General features: G+C 39.4%; 1 protein-coding gene across 1 annotated transcript; it reads right to left on the bottom strand.

Moving 5' to 3' along the window:
- Window positions 1-3,755: 3,755 nt before the first annotated feature.
- LOC101600233 (RNA-binding protein with serine-rich domain 1-like) lies at window positions 3,756-5,269 on the bottom strand. Its single transcript, XM_045140427.1, has one exon. The coding sequence runs from the start codon at window positions 5,267-5,269 to the stop codon at window positions 4,415-4,417; it is 855 nt and encodes a 284-aa protein (XP_044996362.1). The 3' UTR covers window positions 3,756-4,414.
- Window positions 5,270-21,677: the final 16,408 nt, after the last annotated feature.

The raw sequence follows: 21,677 nt of genomic DNA on the forward strand, positions 1-21,677 counted from the left end.
AAATTAAAAAGTAAAATAACCCAGGTTAAAAACTCATAGAATAGGTCATGTAAAGGATTGAACATCAGGATTTGAGGACAAGGCAGATGAAATAGATTGAGAAGCCAAAATCAATGACCATTTCAAAAAATTAATCTATAAGCAGAATGTGAAAGAAATGGGGGACACCTTAAAAAGACCAAATGTTCAAATGATGGATAAACAAGAAGAAAAAGAAAAGCAGTTCAAGGGTACAGAAAATATCTTCAGTAAAATTATGGAATAAAAAATTCCAAGCCTTACTAAAGAGAGGCCCATCCAGGTACAAGAGGAATCCAGAATGCCAAATAGACCAAAAAAGTCCTCTGTATCGCATTATAATTTAAAAAACTAAACCCAGAAACAAAGAAAGAAAGCTAAAAGTTTCAAGAGAAAAATAGCCCATCACTTATAAAGGAAAGACTATCTGCCAAACAACTTTTCAATAGAAACTATGAAAGTCAAAAGAGCTTGGAATGGATTATTTCACATATTGAAAGACTACCAAAATTGCTATAGCCAGCAAAAATTTCCCTCTTAATAGAAGGAGAGATTAAAAAAAAAAATCCATGATTAAAAAAAAAAAAAAACAAACTTTACAAAGTATTTTGGATAAAATGATTCACAGTGAAGAAAAGAATATACATTTTCACATTCATGGGGCAACAGGAGTAAAATAATAAAAATTAGAACAGTTGATTAAAAATGATGATCAAGGAAATATCAAACTCCACAAACCATCAACATGATGGCAAATTAACTCACTTTCAATAATAGCTCTGACTATCAATGGAATCAACTATCCAATCAAAATGCAGATTAACAGGCTGGATCAGGAAACTGGATCCATCATTTTGATGTCTTCAAGAAACCCACTTTATAGTGAAAGACAGGCACTACCTTAGAATATAGGAAAACTTATTCCAAGCAGAGAAATAGAGAAAAAAAATCAAGTATGCCAACAAAAATAAAATAAACATTAAAACAAAAGCAATCAGATGAAATAAAGAGGGCCAGTTTATACTGATCAAGGGAAAATATCACCAGAAGAACATTACAATCCTAAATATACATGCACCAAACCATATAAAATCTGGTCACCAGATTTTATAAAGCAAAACTTCTAGACACCAAGTCAGGAAAAAAAAAAAATCCCAATACAACAGTAGTGAGTGACAACAGTTCCTCACTCTCATCAGTAGATAGATCATATATACAGGAAATAGAGAAATGATGGCACTAAATGAATACCATAGGTCAAAAGTTCATAGCAGACACCTATATGATATTACATCCAAACTCTACAAAATATTCACTTCTCCTAGCAGCACAGGAAATCTTCTCTAAAATAGATCAAATATTAGGACAAAGAACAACTCTCCACAAATTCAGGAAAATTGAAATTATAACTTGTATCATATCCAATCACAATGCAACAAAACAGAAAGTAACAAGAGAAACAATAAAAATATAAAAACAAGTCACTGTTGAACAATAACTGTGTTGTTGAAGAAAATCAAGAAGGAATCAAAATATTCCTAGAATACAATTAAAATTGCAAACACAACATACCAAAACCTATATCTAACAAATAACTCTTGAAGTTGTAGGAACCATTGGAAGTAATGGTCAGGCAGCTAGAATAAGGCTTGAAGATAGAAGTTTGAGGGAATAGAGGAAAGCATCATAGGCAGGCAAGTGAAGGGACAGAATATAGAGAGTGGAAATGTCATCAGGGAGACAGGGGAAAGTAATAGAGAGAAAAGAAAAGGCTGAGTAAGTACTGTAGAAATCATATAATCATTCATATGTAATATGATAAATATAATATATTATAGTATAATATAATAATATAACACAACATAACATTAAACAAACATATGTAGGAAAAAGCTTTACCCTGAAGCCTCAGATAGTTGCAGATGGTAAATATTGGGTGTGTGGAACGTATCTCCCCTTCCATACACTGAGCTGTTGGTCAGGAAAACTCATGGGGCTCCAAAAATAATTCAGACCATTGCCAAAATGCTTGGTTACCCACCAGAACTAGAAGGTAAAATCCTATTGTTGAAGATACTGGAAAATCAACCAGCCAATATGAATCCATGATTAAAACCATGGTACATAAATAGTAGTTCAGCAAATGCTCTCTGATTATATGTGGTCCCTTTCAGTGGGAGAGAAGTCACAATTGGTAATGAGAACTGAGTCAAAAGCCTAGGTCTTGGAAAGTCATGAAGCCCAGAGGGAAGTTTCCACTGTTGTTTTGCTAAACAGACATTACTCCAATCAAACACTTTCTAAGTGTATATGTTTAAGTCCTTCAGTGACTACTAATCTTACTTTTGGTTAGAGAAATTTTTCAAAGATGGAGGCTAATGCCAGGAAGACCCAAGGCTTTACAATATGACAAGAAATGAATGCTCAGTGATCAGCATTACATAAGCCATCTCTGTCATACATTCAGAACTTGGGATATGTGGGGGATGTGGCAAAATGAATTAGAGTACTAGCCTTACTGCTACCCAGAGTACCTAATCTATGAGATGGTGGCAGCTCATAACTCATCAAAGCAGAATATAAGAAATTTCCAAGAACTCAACACTGAATATTTCTATGATGGCCCAACCTCTAAGTCTCTGGGAAAATTGCAGAAGAGGTGGTAGAAAGAATATAAAAGTCACAGGTTGCATAGGCATTCTTTTGCCCACTTTTCTGTAAGCATAAATCTATTCGTGCATTAATAACCCCTCAGCACTTATGAAAACATCCTTGGAGTCCATCAGGATTTGGTGTGAAGGATAGAGGAGGGCAAAGAGAAATAGATAAGCAAACAGAGATAAACAATAACCTTAAAACCTTGAAAGAGGAGAGTTTTCAGAGCATGGGGGCTGAATAGAAAGGATTAAGAGGATAATAGGATAGGAACATCATCAAATTACAATATGTTTCTATATTATAGTTCCTTCTAATAAAAATGTGAAAAAAGAAAAAGAAAACATCCAGAACTTGTTCAATGTGTCCTTAACATTTATCCAATAAGTGTTTATTTTGTAAACAAATTTGATCTATGGAAAATCATGAATAAAAAAAATGTTCCCAGAAAATATGTAAGCATATATATATATATATATATATATATATATATATAATTTTATATTTATATATGTATAATTATATACATTATATATGTAATATATATATATTATATATATTATATATATAAAATTAACCAATAGTAATGATTTTTAGATGGGTGTAATGCCTCTTTATGGAATATGCTACAATATTTCAAGTGTTAATTCAGATTGGAGTAAAAGTATACTTATATTTTATGAAGTCCTGTAACATTCAAATTTAATGAACTATAAAGACATGTTAGCAATTAGTGCAATGGATATAATCATGCATATTTAATTATCAAAGTGCAAAGGCTCCAAATCAGTTTCAGTACAGTGACCACTGAATGAAATTTATGTCATTAAATTCAGTGCTATGTAAAATGCAGTATGTATTCATTAAATTACTTTAGAATATATGCTTATCGTTGGTGAATGGATATGTACATAATATCCTGATTTTACTGAATTATATTTAAGTGGTAAATAGAATTGTATAATTGTTGAGTAATTATGCTAAAATCATGATCCATTTTTGTGATTTATTTTTTTCAGTTTGCATTATAATCCTATGTTTATTCAACAGTTTCTTTACAGGAAGTACAAACACAACCTCATCTAAAACACTACAAAGTTAAAAAGTTCAAATTAATAGTACTGACTGTACAATGAAAGAAAGCAATGTACATGTTGCCAAGGTAACCTGCAAGGCCATCATGAATGGCAGGTGAAATGTGGGCGGAATAGGTTATCTTATGGAACTGGCTCACCAATTTCAAGGGGAAGGGAGACACAGGGCAGGGGTGTATGCATGAGGGCGTGGACAGATAGAACCATTTATGGGACCTTCCAAGGTTCAACCCTAGAGGTTGAAGAAAACTCAGCAGGGGCACAAGCAGGCCTAACAGAACAGCGCTTGGTTCCTTTCCCGCAGATGGTGCTTAGCAAGGGCTTGACCGGGTCGTCTGCGGAAAGACTGCTATCCTATGGAGGCTTGCTTGGCTCTGCCATTGAACAGACTCAGGGATCAGGATGGAAGAACTTTCTAGCCAGTGAACTATAGGGCACCTTTATGGGCACAGTCCTGAATCAAAAGTACTTCTGCAGCCAGAATCTACCCACAGAAAAAGAGGTCTAAAAGGCTGCTTTTAAAGCCTCACAGGTGAGGGATCCTTCCTTACTGATCCACCTTTGGCCAGAGAAGGGACAAACTAGTATGGGTGAGTTATGGGAGTGAGGGTCAATGGCCCTGTTTATCGAGAGAAGTTGGCGCTGGATCAGCTTCTGTGGCAGAGGCGGCCAGAAGAGTGGAACCGCCTGCGCACAGGGGACCTGCGCCTCGGGGAGCCGGACCTTCTCCTCCTCCGAGGGGGTGACCTGCGCCACGTAGGAGGTGGTGGCAGCATTCTCCCGGGAGGGCTGAATCGCCGAGGGGGTGGCCTAGGCCAGGGCGCCAACACAGCAGTAGCAGTTATCTCCTGGCCATCAATTTGTCCTCCATCCATGTGTCTCAACGCCTTCTCGGCTTCATCTGGATTCTCAAATTCCACATACGCATAGCCTTTGGACAGATGAGGATGCACCCTTTCCACAGGCATGTCAATCATCTTAATTTTCCCATACGTGGAAAATATCTCCAGGATGTGATCCTTTGTCACATTCCTGGTAAGCCTCCCTATGTGCACTTTGGTGGGTTTAGGGGACGGACTTCGCCTTTTCCTCTCTTTTTCATCTCTTTTGGGTGGTTTGAATTTACAACGGGAACCATGCCGGTTGTCATGCCTGCGAGGAGAAGGGCTGCGGGAGCCAGAGGAGCTGCTGGAACTGGAGCTGCGGAATGTGCCGGAGCTTCCTGAGCGGTTGGACCCGGAGGAGGAGCTGGAGCCCGAGCTGGAGCCCGAGCTGGAGGGGGAGCCAGGCCCAGAGCTGGCGCTGCGGCCTCCACCCGGAGCCCTGCGGCTGCCGCGGCCCTTCTCGCTTGACTGCTTGGTGGGCCCCGTGCCTTTACAGCGACCCCTGGACTCATCAGAGCGGGCCTTACGTTTGGTAGGAGAAGGAGCCCTAGTGCTGGACTTTTTATCATTTTCTTCGACTCCTAGCAAGCGCTTCTTTTTCACTCCCGATAAATCCATTCTCCCCTTCTGAGGTGTTCAAGGAGGTGTTGAAGGCAATGGCGGCCTCACTTATCCGAACTCTCACTTCCAATTTACACCAAAGAGCAGCTACACCTCACGCGGGGCGCAGGGCCCGCCGGGCCGACCTGGGCCTCCCGCGGCGCCGGGGCCAAGGCAAGAGACGGCGCTCCCAGCCGCGAGCCCCCCGGCCTGGGTCCCCAGCGGCGGAGGCGGGGTCGCCCTTTCCGTCTGCCGCCGCCGACCTCACGGCCGCTTCCGGCCGCGGCCCGAGCCTCCTCCGCCGCCCGCCGCACTCCTTCGGGAAGCCTTCGCGACCTCGCCGGCGGGCCTCGGGCCGCACTGGGGGCTGAGGAGCCGAGCAGCTCCACGAGGCGCCCCGCCAGGCCCGGCGCACGGTTCCCGGGGCTCGGATGCGGCCGGATCCCCCCCCCACCCACCCATTACACCTTCCTGCAATTTTTGTGATTTCTAACATGGAAACTAACCAAGAAAATACAAGGTAGAAAGAAGTTGATTCTGGATGAGACTATTGATTGGGTGTATTTTGAAGTAATATATATTTTTATTTAGCATAATTATATATTTGTCATGGATTTATTTTTTGAGAGATATTTATTGGTACTATTTTTTTGAGTTCTTTAGTTACCGTAGTCTTATTTGTTGGCTTGTGGTTAGTGGGAGATGATTCTATACTTTCATTCATTTTCTTTCACAATGTTTGTAATTGTGATAGAACATGTGACATGAGATTTATGGCCCCTCTACAGACTTTTCTGAGAACAGATGTTAAATAAAGGCAGTGTTGGACAGCAGCTCTCTAGAACACTTCTGTCTTGTATGACTGAAGATTATGTAAGTAAATGAAGAGATCAAAATAAAAGGGGGACAATTTGAGAAATCAGTGCATCCACATATGGCTTAGTAGTTCTCTAGGTGCTTTTTTAAATTTTTTATTTTATTTTGATTCTAGTTTTACTTTGACTATGACTCATCCTTGAAAATAGTTTCTTACATGTACAGATTTGCCAAAAATCAGTGACTTGAATAATGAGATGTGATCTAATTTTTATTAAAATTAAAAGGTAACTTTCAGCTTTAGACATTCCAGTGTGAAAACTGACAGGCAGCATATTGATTTCACAATAAAAAGGAGCTATGAGCTGAAGAAATAGTTTAACAGATAAAGGCACTTTATTGCAAAACCTAAAAGTCCAGGTTCAATTCCTCAGTATCCATATAAAGCTATATGCATGAAGTGGTACATGCATGTGATGTTCATTTGCAATAGCATATGGACCTCAAGTGCCTATTCTTTCTCTAGCTCTCTCCCTCTCTGTGTGTTTAAAATTAATTAAAATTTAATAAAAACAATCAAAAACTTACTAAAATATTAATTTTTTTCCAAAAATCTTAAATCTCTTTTCAAATTCTTGTGTCAAATCAAAAAGCAAAGTTACATACTTTTCACTGCTAAAAGACATGACCCATAATTGTTTCTTTTAATTTGAACTGGCTGTTGCAGTCAGGTTCGCATTGCTGTTAGAAATCACCCAACCAAGAGCAGCTTCTGGGAAAAAGAGATTTATTTTGGTTTACAGGCTCGAGGGGAAGCTCCACGATGGCAGGGGAAAACGATGGCATGAGCAGAGGGGGGACATCACCCCCTGGCCAACAGAAGGTGGACCACAGCAACAGGAGGGGTGTGCCAAACACTGGCATGGGGAAACTGGCTATAAAGCCCATAAGCCCGCCCCCAACAATACACTCCCTCCAGGAGGCATTAATTCCCAAATATCCACCAGCTGGGGAGCTAGCATTCACAACACCTAAGTTTATGGGGGACACCTGAATCAAACCACCACACTGGCCTTAATTTCAGTCTTGTTTGAAAGAAAGATATAATTTGAAACATTGAATTGATAATTTGATTTTTACCTTGAAGACTCATATTTGATTCATTGAAATGAGGGAATTCTTTCTCTATCTGACTCTCCCTCTCTCACATGTATGTATGTATGTATGTATGTATGTATGTATGTATGGTTTTTCAAGGTAGGGTCTCAGTCTATCTCAGGCTAACCTGGAATTCACTGTGTTGTCTCAGGGTGGTCTCAAACTCATGGCAAGCCTCCTGAGTGCTGGGATTAAAGGCGTGCACAACTACACCCAGCTAAATAAAATATTTTGAAAAAAGTTATGCTTTCTACCCACATTGAGCTTTTAATCAGAGAGACCTATGAGGTCCCAAACATGAAAGAATAATGTCAAAGCCTTTGATTGCCCACTTGGGTAAAAGTTAAGACCCTATTTTTAACAACACCATATGCTACTAACAACATAGGGCACTAAGAGACCTGGCTGGAATTTGGAACAGAGTGAGTACCCAGACAGTTAACCCATCTAGTGCTAGAAAATGCTACATGACTTACTGGGGGAAGTGGCTAACAAGGGTGTGGGCGAGCAGGGGTCTTTTAGAAGACTTCACTCAGAAGCAACTAGCCTGACAAGATGCACATACCAGTGCAATGGTGACACACAGCCTGGATGGGCAGCCAATGGCTATCTGATTGGCCAAGAGACGCACTCCGTGGAAAGGAACCCCTACCTTGAAGTAGAAACCAGTTCTGAATCCTATAGAGACCAAGAGTATGGTCTACAAAAAGAAGTTTTCTCTAGTCTTTGGCCAAAATAGGAGCTATATCCATCAAATTCTCCCTAAACAAACCAAGCTTATCCCATTTAACCTATGCTGACATCATTCTCCTTTGGAAAATCTGTTTTTCTTTTTCAGAAGATAGCAAGACCTGAGGAGATAAACCATTGCCCCCCACTTCAGCCAAGGCCAAAGTGAAACCACAGATGAATTGGTGAGATGAAAAAGAGTGCTGTTTCCATGGTGAGCCTGATAATCAGCTCCAGAGTGAAGGAGAAAGATGCTGAGGACACTCAACATATACCAAAACAGAAATCCAGAGTCTACTGAGAGCTGATCACTAAAATACACTTAATCACACTTATCACAGCTCAGGAAATTTTGCATAAGAGGGGGCAGAAAAATTGTAAGAAATACAGGTTGGGATGTCATAGCCAGAGGCATTGCCTTGCCCGCCCCCAGTAACTGACTGCTGCTCTCACAAAACATAACTGACAATCCCATGGGGAGTTCCAGCAACCCCACTAATATGGGACCTCAGTGGAATGGGAGCAGGGAGGAAGGAAAAGATAGTACCAACATATTATGTATCCATAAAAGTGTGTTCCTGGGCTGGGGGGATGGCGTAGTGGTTAAGGTGTTTGCCTGCAAAGCGAAAGGATCCCAGGTTCAGTTCCCCAGGTTCCACATTAGCCAGATACACAAGGACATGCATGCATCTGGATTTCATTTACAGTAGCTACAGGCCCTGGCACACCCATTTTTTCCCTCTTTCTCCGTCTTTGTCAACTAACTAAATAAATAACAATAAAATATTTTTAAAGTGTGTTCTTATTAAAATAGTAATAATAATAATATGTTAACCCAGTGTGATAGTTAAGGTGTTGTTAACTTGATCTGTTTAGTGATCCACAGAAATCTATTCAGGTGGGTTCCTGAGGTTGCTTCCAGGAAGAATTAACTGAAGGAGGAATTTATTCCCCCAGAGTGAGCCCTTCCCCCATAGCAGGTGGCCTCTCTCAGAGGAGGACTTTATATAAGGAAGCTCTGGGTGAAAACAGCTCCTTCCTTCTTCCCAGTTGGCTGCTAGAGCCGCTTTCTGCCTTCCAGTGTGGACTGAAGACCAACGCGGACTGAAGACCACCATCAACTGAAGACCCACGTGGATCAAAACCCAGCGGCTCTGAGCAGCTACCTGGTTCCTTGATTCTCAGGCCTGTAACTGCTAGTGGACTATGGTAGGTAAGCTAATCCAATAAATTTCCTTTTTAAAATCATTCATCCTAGCAGTTCTGTTCCTCTAGAGAACCCTGACTAATACACACAAGAATTTTTGTAGTTTCATTACTTTGTCCTTACAACATTTTTTGCTAAAAGTAGATAGGTTGTGTGGGAACTTTGATGAAATAGACTTTAGTGTGAACCTTAAATCTAAATCTGGGATTGGACTGTTTTTCTTGTTTATTTGCTGTGTTTTCAGTTGCTGTATCAGAACCTTCAAACTCCATTTTCCTTGTGTGTGACTTTCTTGATGATTGGAGCCTGTTCTAAGTACCTGTCATCCGCCTGACTGTGTTTTGAGGCTCATTTACTTTGAACTTACTGTATTATAACTGGGTCCTTTTAGATTCATGGTAAGGGCAGTATTCTATCATCTTTTAAATAAATCTCAGTTCATAATGGGCCTGTGCCTCATACCACTGCCCTAGTGTTTCTGAGCATGTCACATTCATGTGTGAGAACAAGAATAGAAATAATATGAGCTAGAATGGAGGATGTGATCTGGATATGAAATGATTTAGTCCCTTGAAGATATACTCTTTTGAAGAAAACTTTGACTATATTTCTAAAACTCTAGTCTCCCTGTACTGTATGAAATTAATAAGGATATTCATGTTGGCTTTGCAAAACAATACTCTGTAGATTTATATCATCATGACTGAAGCAATTGGGATGAATTTTTTCTATCATATCCCTTCACCACATGTATGTGTGTGCAATTTGTGTGTGTGTGTATTGTAATTTGCCTGAATCCTATCAACTTTTACAGCTTTTCTTCCAAGTGAGCAGTTCTTCCTTTTGACTGCCTATGTGAATTCCTTAAATGGTGGTTACACTTACTCTGTAAACAAAATTGTTTCAGAAGTGAAAGGAATGTGCTTTATTTACAGTTTGCCTAAATATTTCTTATTTTCTTTCCTTACTTTTATATCTATCTATCTATCTATCTATCTATCTATCTATCTATCTACCTACCTACCTACCTACATATTATACAAGTTATTATATGACAGGTCATTATTATAATTTATATTCTTACAGTTTATGTACTATTATCCCCTTGCCCCAACTCCCTTTACCCTGAGGCCCTGCTCAGGGTGGTTATGGCAATCACTGTGGGTTCAAGAAGGTGAAAAGGCCCAAGTGAAGTCAGGGGAATAGATGGAGTAAAGGAAAGGTGGAGGGAGGGCTAATCAAAATCTAACAGGATATAAATAAATCATATGGAAACCTACTTTTTTTGGACAATGTAACACTCAGGAGCTGTGGTTGATGCTAGAAAATTTTCAGTGCCAGGGATGGGATACCTTCCAGTGAGTTGCTGGCCAGGGAGATCCTTGATGCCCCAAAAACATTCATTATAGACCATTGCCGAGGCCCTTGCTTTCCCACCAGGAATACATGGCAAGAACCTACTGAAGACTCCACATACTTGGGCTGCAAGGCCACTGAAAACTCCTGCTGGAACTGAGATAATATCTTCCTCCATGTAGAACAGCTGACAGAAAGCTAGAAGAAGCCATTCTGCATGCAGTTCAATGGGAGAAAGAGAAATCACCAGTGAAGATACTCAACAGTGGATACTGCAAGCTTATGTTTTGCCACCCAGGCCAAATGAGCCAATGGGTGCTATAGTGGCATATCTGTAATGGTGGAAGCCGAATACCCTCTAATTGAACTGGAGGCCTGCTCCATGGGAGGGAATACATCCCTGATACTGAAAACCTAAAATAGGAGTATTTATGAGCCCTAGGGGTATAACATCTGCTTCTGTCTGGCTAAATGCATATACTATGCTTATCAAACTGCCCAGTAAGCACTTCTCTTAATATTCACACCCATATATTAATGCTACTCTCACTTTTGGTAGAGAACCTTCTCTTTTCAGATGGCAGTGACCTTGGGATGACTCAGAAGGCATTATGGTGCTGGAAAGAAGTGACAGGAGTGCTCAGCACTGCAATATCTTTATCACACCTTCAAAGGCTACAGGTCTATTGCAGAAGAGGTGGCAGGAATAATGTAAGAGCCAAAGAAAGGATAGGACTCCTTAAAACATGCTCCTCCCAGACACAAAATGGCCTGGATACCCATGACCTCACAGTGTTTGACACTACCCACACAAGATCATCATAATAGGAGGAAAAGATCATGACATCAAAATAAAAGAGAGACTGATTGAGAGGGGGAGGGGACATGATGGAGAATAGAGTTCCAAAGGGGAAAGTGTGGGAGGAAGGGCATTACCGTGGCATATTGTCTACAATTGTGGAAGTTGTTAATAAGAAAAATAAAAATTAAAAAAAAAAAGAAGGCCTCACTCAGTCTCTATGGGGTAGCAGGGAATGAACCTCAGGATATTCCTAACAATCCTGTGCCTCTTACAATATTTCTGCCTCCCTCTTCCACAATGGTCCCTGAGCAATTGTAGGCCTGCTGTCAGTTAGATTTAGTGTTGGGTTATTTGTAGTCTCTGGATTTCTGTTTACATAGGTTTTGATTCTTTATGTGCCTGTCATTATCAATATGGGGCTGGTTGTCAGGCTAGCAGTAAGAGCAGTATTCATGATACTGCTTCCTCTGCAATTTCTCCTGGGACCTGGCAGATGTCATAGAGGTAGAAAGTCTCATTACAGGCAATCAGCTATCTTCTTGTCTTAGCAGGGTATCTAGTCTCTCTTCTACTTCGTCTGCCATCTGTAAAATGAAACAGATTCTCCCAAAAAGAGTGAGAGCAATTTGGGTTAAAGGAGTTAAGTTGTTTACAAGATTCTTAGTGTGCCAGCCTACTTTTTCCTCACCATGGGATTATGACTTGGTTTCCAGTACCCAACATGAGTTCCCTCCCACTTATCAAGCCCCATGTCTAATCACAGAATAGTTGTTTACTTGTAAAGGATACATTCCACTATTGCACAAGTGTGTACTTTTTGTCCCACTGGCTGATTTTGTAGTCTGCAGGGTCCCCCTGCTTATTCATGCTATTGGTGACCTTTTTTCTTTCCTCTAGCAGCTACAACAGGGCTCTCTAGCACTATGAGAGCTATCCAGGAGAGCATTAGTTTTCTTTTCAGTTACAGCATGGTATTCTGATTTTCAGTGACTGCTGCCTGTGCTGTCTTAAGCAATAGGGTCTTACCTTTTAGCTCTTGCAAGTAATCATGTGTTTTGGTAATGGCCTATATTGGTTTGGGGACCTCATGGGTCTCCCTGGCCAACAGCTCACTCTGAAGGCTAACCAATTCAGGGCCTTGTGTTTACATTCTAGAGTCCATGGCTGTAAAGTTAACATTTTCTACCTTCTTTCCAGATTGTTCCCCCTTCCTCTTAATTGGTAGTTATATATTGTAACATGCTAGAAAGACTGAGTGTTTTCATGGAATTGATTCTTAATGCTGTCTTAAATTTTGTATAATTCCCTGTCCAACCTCCACAACTCCTACTCACCCACCCCAACCCCTACAACTCTATTCCCCTCCCATCCCCAACACTCTTTATCTCCTCACTCAACCTGCCTGGTACCCCTTCTCTTTGCCCACCCCGTTTGTCTCTTTCTTGACTTTATTGCCATTTGCATTCCTCTCCAATTAATTTCAGTTAGGATAGTCCAAATGCCATGCTGTATCTGCATGATCTCATAATTATAGGCAACCCCACTTAGAACTCCATTCACTTTCCTGAAAATTTCATTTTTCCTTACCACTGAGCACAATTCTATTGTGTATATGTACTATATCATAATTATAGGCAACTGTACTGATTTCAGTTCCTAGCCATTGTGTATAGAGTTGTTAAAAACACTGTAGAACAAGTATTGCTATAGTAATAAGTGGAGTCCTTTACTTAAGTATATGCCTAAAAGTGTTATAGCTGGGTCAAGTATCAGATCAATTTTCATCTTTTTCAGGAGTCCCCATACTGATTTACATAGTGGTTGCAAAAGTTTGAACTACCACTGGCAGTGAGTAAAGGTTCCTCTTTTCCCACAGTCTCACAAGAATTTCTTGTCATTTGATTTATTTTTGGTGAATGCCATCCTGACTGTGGTGAGATAAAATCTCAGTCATTTTTATTTTTATTTCTCTGATGGCTAAAGATGTTCAACATCTCCTTAAGTGTGTAACAGAAATTTGTATTTTTTTCTGTGTCTAATACTCTACTTGGTTTTTGGACTTTTAATAGGTTTTTGAGTTATTTGTAGATTCTAGATATTAGACCTTTGTCAGAGATATATCTGGTGAATATTTCCTCCCATTCTGTGGTATGTCTATTGAATCTGCTGATGGTTTGTTTGTCTGTAGAGTAGGATTTTTAGTTTCATGAGGTCCTAGTGGTTGAGCATTGAACTAATTTCCTGAGGCACTGGGGTCATATATGGAAAATCTATGCCTATATCATGGAATGTTCCCCCTGATGTTTTCTTCTAGATTTTCTTTTAGATTCGGTTTTATATTGAGGTTATTAATCCATTTGGAGTTGATTTTTGTGCAGGGTGAGAAACGTGGGTCTAATTTCATTCTTCTACATGTGGATATCCACTTTCTCCAGTACCATTTGTTGAAGAGTATATTTTTGACCTCATTGTCAAAGATGAGGTAGTTTTGGTTGCTTGGTTCCACAGATAGGACTTATACTCTATTTCATTGATATGTGCACCTGCCTTTGAGCCAGTACTATGCTACTTTAGTTTCTGTAGGTTTGAAATATATCTTGAATGCAGGTATGGTGATACCTTCATAGATATTTATTTTGCTGAGGAAATTTTTGGTTATCTGATGCCTTCTTCTCTTTCATATAAACTCTGAGACTATTTTTGTTTCTATCGCTGTGGGGAATACTGTTGAATTTTTATTCGAATTGCTTTGAATCTGTATAATGATTTTGGTAATATGGACATTTTCACAAAATCAATTCTTCCAATCCATAAGCATGTAAGGTATTTCCATCTTCTTAAAAACAACTCAATTTATTCTTTAAGTGTTTTATATGTTTTCTTTCTATAGGTCTTTCACTTCCTTGGTTAATAATATTCCAAGGTTTTTAATTTTTTTGTGCCTATTGAATATGGGATAGCATCCTTACCTCTTTCACCATGTGTTTATCTTTGGTGTATAAGAAGGCACTGATTTTTTATATTGATTTTGTATCCTTCCACTTTACTGAAAGAATTTATCACATTTAGAAGATTTTTGGTGGAGTCTTTTTGGTCAGTTATATATAGAATCATGCCTTCTGCAAATAGAGCTAATTTGAGTTATTCCTTGACAATTTGTAGCATTCTTATTTTTTTCTCTTGTCATATTGCTTCAAGAACTATGTTGAAAACTATGTTGTAAAGCAATAGTGAGAGTAGGCACCCCTGTCTTGTTCCAGACCTTACTGAGAATACTTCAGGATTTTTCCCACTTAGTATGATTTGGCCTTGGGTGAATAATAAATCACCTTTATCATGTTGAGATATGTTCCCTCCATTCCTAATCTCTCTAGTGTTTTAATTGTGAAGGATGTTGTTTTGCATACAAGGACTTTTCTACATCTATTGAGATAATCATGTGATTATTGGGTTTAAGTTTATTTATGTGGTGAATTACATTTATAGATTTCTGTATTTTGACCCACCCCTGAATCCCTGTGATGAAACCTACTGGACTCAGGTGAATGATGCTTTTGATGTATTCTTGAAGTCAGTTTGTAAGGACTGTATTAAGAATTTTTGCAACTAAATTCATTAGGGGTATCAGTCTATAATTTTTATTTTTGTTAGGTCTCTGTCTGGTTTAGGTAGTAGAGAAATACTGGATTCATTAAAGCAGTTGGAAGTCAAGTTAGCCAGCCCTATTTGCAGATGACATGATCCTGCATATAAATGACCCAAAAATCTCCATCTCAAAACATCTCAAGGTGATAAATTCTTTTAGCAAAGTGGCAGGATACAAAATCAATTCACAAATATTAGATTTTTAAATGCAAAGGACAAATATACAGAAAAGGAAATCAGTTGTTTCCTTTTCTTTCCTCATATGCATGTTGCTTCCTCTAATGAGTGTGGAGTATTCCATGCAGTATTCTCTTTAGGGCTGGCTTGGTGGTTATGCAACCATATAGCTGGTTTATATCATGAAAGAATTTTCATTCACCTTCTATTATGAAGGATAAGTTTGCTGGATACAGTGGTTTGGGTTGGTAGTTATGGTCATTTAACTTTTGAAATGCTCCATTCCAAGTTCATCTGGCTTTAAGAGTTTCCATTAAAAAAATCTGAGGTAGGGGCTTCTGGTTAAGATGGCGGCATAGGTAACACGCCAAAACAGCCTGGGGGGAAAAAGATCAAAAAAACTCAGCAAAATACACACTTTTACTAAAAAGTGAGGTGTATAGGAAATTGAAGCAGCAACAGAGAAGTAGGACAGATCCAGAGAATCCAGAGACCACACAGGCCAGCAAAAGTAGCCCTGGCAGCTCTGCCAAACATGGCGGTGGTGGGGCGCACCAGAAAGCCGCCAGGCTCAGCTCCAGCCATAGGAAAAGCCAGGTGCAGGAGCTTCCCCTCACACCACGCTCTCCGCAACTCAGGAAATGTGAAGGGAGAACGGCAGTGAGCAGTGGAGGAGCAGACAGCAAGGTAGAAGAACACGTGGAGCAGCAAGAGAACCAGAGCAGCTGTGGTTCCCTCCCTCCCCCACCACCTGAGTCCAGCTCCGGCTAACAGAGAAGCGGTCCCAGGACCCAGCCACACCAACTTGAGCCGACAGTGGGACCCAAGCAGGAGCAGAGTTCGGCAGCAACATCAGTAGCTCCAGAACCGGTACCAGTGGCCCCAGCAGCAGCAGACCCAGGAGCGGCAGCAGTGGCAGACCTGCAGCAGCAGACCCAGGAGCGGCAACAACAGCAGACCCAGAAGCAGCAGCCTCAGCAAGAGCAGTGGCTCCAGAAGTGTGAGCTACAGCAGCAGCAACAGCAGAGGCAACAGCAGCAGTAGGCCCAGCAGCAGCTTGAGCTGCTGACAGACGTAGCAGAGGCAGCTTTCTCAGCAGCAGCAGTTCCAGCAGCGGGGGTGCTGATCTTCAGGGCCACAGTTGCCAGGCTTGGCTTGCCCTGCAGGAAAAGCCAGTGTCCAGCTCCAGAAATCAGAAAAGAAGCCCGATGACCCAGGCAGCAACTTGACTGAGACCAAAATCATCCAAGGTAACTGGGTTTGCACCAGGGAAGGGTCTCACTTGGTCACAAGCTGACTGTGATCCCTCAACAGACCAGAAATCTTAACCTCTATGTTGATAGAGGATCTGGTTGTTATAATAACTACTCTGGCATACATACTTGGGGCTGTTTTTGACTGAATGGGTACAGTGTTTAGTTAACTTTTAGAATCTACCTGTGTTTTATTCCACTCAGCCTGCTTGAATACTCCCATAGCAGGGAAACTCAACCCCTAAGAGCACCTTTGTAGATACTCTCAGAGTCTTAAGAGCCACATCTAACACCTTAAGCTCCTACCCTGAAAATATATAACGTCAAATCAACTGATACAGCTAAGAATACCCAGCTAGCTAGAAAATCCAAGCATTAACTTAATCCAAGATGCAAAAATATATACATTATAACACAAGAAACACTAAAAAGCAAGACGATATAAATCCACCTAAAGTATTAATGCATCAGATATGCCTCCAGTGAGAACGAGTTAGAGGAAATGCCTGAAAAAGATTTCAAAAGAATGATTGTAAATATGTTCAAAGAAGTCAGAGAACAAATCAAAGGAGCCAAGAGGAACTTAAAGAGGAAATCAAAGGAAACAAAGAAGATGCAGGACACCAATTTCATGAAGTAAAGAAGGCAATACAAGTCATAAATAAGGAAATAGAAGTAATAAAGAAAAACCAGTCAGAATTACTAGCAATGAAGAACACAGTTAATGAAATAAAAAACTCTGTAGAAAATCTCACCAGTAGAATGGATGAAGGAGAGGACAGAATATCTAAGCTAGAAGACCAGGTGGCAGAACTAATACAGGCCAACAAAGAGAAAGACAAACGTATAGAAAAGTATGAGTGGGAATTTCAAGATATTCGGGACACTATGAAAAGATCAACTATAAGAATTCAGGGCATAGTAGAAGGAGAAGAACTCCACTCCAAAGGCATAGCAGGCATCTTCAATAAAATCATAGAAGAAAATTTCCCCCAAATTGGGAAAGAGGTGCCAATGAAGATACAGGAAGTCTTTACAACTCCACCCAGACAAAACCTGGAAAGAACCTCTCCTTGCCATATTATCATCAAACTTCCAAACACACACACCAAAGATAAAATATTGAAAGCAGTTAGAGAGAAAAATCAAGTTACCTACAAAAGTAAGCCCATCAGGATTACAGCAGATTATTCAACACAAACTTTTAAAGCCAGAAGGGCTTGGGGTGATATATTCCAAGTTATGAAAGATAACAACTGTCAACCAAGGTTATTTTATCCTGCAAAGTTATCCATTCAAATAGATGGAGAAATAAGGATATTCCATGACAAAAGCAGGTTAAAGGAGTATTTGAAGACAAAACCAGCTCTACAGAAAAAACTTGATAGAATCCTCCTTGCTGAAGAAAAGGAAAAGCACACATATAAGGAACCTAGAAAAAACAAGCAATACTCAAATACTAGTTAACAGAAGAGAGCACAGGTAGAACCATAACCACAAAAAAAAAAAAAAGGCAAGCAAAAATACACACCTTTCAATAATATCTCTTAATATCAATGGCCTCAATGCCCCAATGAAAAGACATAGATTTGCGGACTGGGTTAAAAAGCAGGATCCTACAATTTGTTGTCTCCAAGAAACTCACCTTTCTACAAAGGATAGACATTATCTTAGGGTGAAAGGTTGGAAGACGGAGTATCAAGCAAATGGGCCTAGAAAGCAAGCAGGGGTTGCTATCCTAATATCAGACAGGGTAGACTTTAGTCTGACGTTAGTCAAGAAAGATAAGGAAGGTCACTTTATATTGATTAAGGGCACACTCCAACAGGAGGACATTGCAATCCTAAACATATATGCGCCTAACATGGGGGCTCCCAAATTCATCAAACACTATTAGAACTAAGGTCACAGATAACACCAAACAGAGTGGTGGTGGGTGACTTTAACACCCCACTCTCATCAATTGACATGTCATCCCGGGAAAAAATAAACAGAGAGGCATATGGACTAAATGAGGTCATAGAAGGAATGGACTTAACAGATATATACAGGAAATTTCATCCAAAGGCTGCAGAATATACATTCTTTTCAGCAGCACATGGAACATTCTCTAAAATAGACCATATATTAGGACACAAAGCAAATCTTAACAAATTCGGGAAAATTGAAATAATTCCTTGCATTCTATCTGACCACAATGGAATTAAACTACAAATTAGTTGCAAGAAAGGCTATAGAGCATACAAAAAATCATGGAAACTAAACAATACACTACTAAATGATGAGTGGGTCAATGAAGAAATCAAGAAGGAAATCAAACAATTTATAGAGTCAAATGATAATGAGAACACAACATACCAAAATCTCTGGGACGCAATGAAGGCAGCTCTAAGATGTAAATTTATAGCTTTAAGTGCCTATATTAAGAAATTAGGAAAGTCACAAGTAAATGACCTAATGCTTTGCCTTAAAGCCTTGGAAAAAGAAGAACAAGGCAAACCAAAAATCAGTAGACGGGAAGAAATAATAAAGATTAGGGCAGAAACTAATGAAATAGAAACAAAAAGAACAATCCAAAGAATTAATGAAACAAAGAGTTGGTTTTTTGAAAGGATAAACAAGATTGATAAACCCTTAGCAAATCTGACCAAAAGAAAGAGAGAAGAGACACAAATTAATAAAATCAGAGATGAACAAGTTAACATCACAACAGATTTCAGAGAAATTCAAAAAATCATAGGGACATACTATAAAAGCATATACTCCACAAAGCATGAAAATCTGAAAGTAATGTATGAATTCCTTGATCTATATGACCTACCTAAATTAAAACAAAATGAGATTAATCACTTAAATAGACCTATAACAAACATGGAGATCCAAACAGTTATCAATAATCTCCCAACTAAAAAAAGCCCAGTCCCAGATGGATTCACTGCTGAATTTTACCAGACTTTTAAGGAAGAGCTAACACCATTGCTTCTTAAGCTTTTCCAGGAAATAGAAAAAAAAGGAATTCTACCAAACTCCTTCTATGAGGCCAGCATCACCCTGATACCAAAACCAGGCAAAGATAGAACAAAAAAAGAAAATTACAGACCAATCTCCCTCATGAACATAGATGCAAAAACTCTCAACAAAATATTGGCAAACAGAATACAAGAGTATATCAAAAAGATCATTCACCCTGACCAAGTAGGCTTTATCCCACAGATGCAGGGATGGTTCAACATACACAAATCTATAAATGTAATACATTACATAAACGGGTTGAAGGACAAAAATCACATGATCATCTCCTTAGACACAGAGAAAGCATTTGACAAAACCCAACATCCCTGCATGATAAAATCCTACAGAGACTGGGAATACAAGGAACATATCTCAATATAATAAAGGCTATTTATGACAAGCCTACAGCTAACATATTACTAAATGGGGAAAAACTGATAGCTTTTCCACTAAAATCAGGAACAAGACAAGGGTGTCCACTGTCCCCACATTTATTTAATACAGTTTTGGAAGTCTTAGCCATAGCAATAAGGCAAGAGACACACATAAAAGGGATACAAATTGGAAAGGAAGAGATCAAGTTATCGTTATTTGCAGATGACATGATTCTATACATAAAGGATCCTAAAGACTCTACTAGCAAACTGTTAGAGCTGATCAAAACCTACAGCAATGTAGCAGGATACAAAATAAATACACAGAAATCAGTAGCCTTCATATATGCTAACAACAAACACACAGAGGATGAAATCAGAGAATCACTCCCGTTCAGAATTGCATCAAAAATAAATAAATAAATAAATAAAGTACCTTGGAATAAACCTAACCAAGGAAGTTAAGAATTTCTACAGTGAGATCTTTAAAACACTCAATCGAGAAATTGCAGAAGACACTAGAAAGTGGAGAAACCTACCTTGTTCCTGGATTGGACGAATCAATATTGTGAAAATGGCAATCTTACCAAAAGCAATCTACACATTTAATGCAATCCCTATCAAAATTCCAAAGGCTTTCTTCATGGAAATAGAAAAAACAATCCAAAAATTCATTTGGAATCACAAAAAACCTCGAATATCTAAAATAATACTGAGCAACAAAAATAAGGCTGGTGGTATCACCATACCTGATTTTAACCTATACTACAGAGCCATAGTAACAAAAACAGCATGGTACTGGCACAAAACAGACATATAGATCAGTGGAATAGAATAGAGGACCCAGATGTAAGCCCAAGTAGCTATAGCCACCTGATATTCGATGCCAAAAATACTCATTGGAGAAAGACAGCCTCTTCAGCAAATGGTGTTTTGAAAACTGGATATATATCTGCAGAAGGATGAAAATAGATTCTTCTCTCTTGCCATGCACAAGAATTAAGTCCAAATGGATTAAAGACCTTAACATCAGACCTGAAACTCTGAAACTGCTAGAGGAAAAAGTAGAGGAAACCCTTCAACATATTGGTCTTGGCAAAGACTTTCTGAATACAACCCCAATTGCTCAGGCAATAAAACCACAGATTAATCACTGGGACCTCATGAAATTACAAAGATTTTGCACTGCAAAGGACACAGTGAAAAAAGCAAAGAGGCAACCTACAGAATGGGAAAAAATCTCCGCCAGCTATATATCTGATAGAGGATTAATATCTAGGATATACAAAGAACTCAAAAAGTTAAATAATAAAGAATCAAACAAGCCAATCAAAAAATGGGCTATGGAGCTAAATAGAGCATTCTCAAAGGAAGAAATATGAATGGCATATAAGCATCTAAAAAAATGTTCTACATCACTAGTCATCAGGGAAATGCAGATTAAAACTACATTGAGATTCCATCTCACTCCTGTCAGATTGGCCACCATCATGAAAACAAATGATCATAAATGTTGGCGGGGATGTGGAAAAAAAGGAACCCTCCTACACTGCTGGTGGGAATGCAATCTGGTCCAGCCATTGTGGAAAACAGTGTGGAGGTTCCTAAAACAGCTAAAGATTGATCTACAATATGACCCGACTATAGCATTCCTAGGCATATATCCAAAGACTCATCTCATTTCCTTAGAAGTACGTGCTCAACCATGTTTATTGCTGCTCAATCTATAATAGCTGGGAAATGGAACCAGCCTAGATATCCCTCAACAGATGAGTGGATAATGAAGATGTGGCACATTTATACAATGGAGTTCTACTCAGCAGTAAAGAAAAATGAAGTTATGAAATTTGCAGAACAATGGATGGACCTGGAATGGATTATACTATGTGAGGCAACC

The sequence above is a fragment of the Jaculus jaculus genome, chromosome 1, assembly GCF_020740685.1.
Source record: "Jaculus jaculus isolate mJacJac1 chromosome 1, mJacJac1.mat.Y.cur, whole genome shotgun sequence".
Lineage (NCBI taxonomy): Eukaryota > Metazoa > Chordata > Mammalia > Rodentia > Dipodidae > Jaculus > Jaculus jaculus.

Excerpts from the sequence above, each read along its gene's own strand:
- LOC101600233 (XM_045140427.1), bottom strand. The coding sequence starts at position 5,269 with ATGGATTTATCGGGAGTGAAAAAGAAGCGCTTGCTAGGAGTCGAAGAA.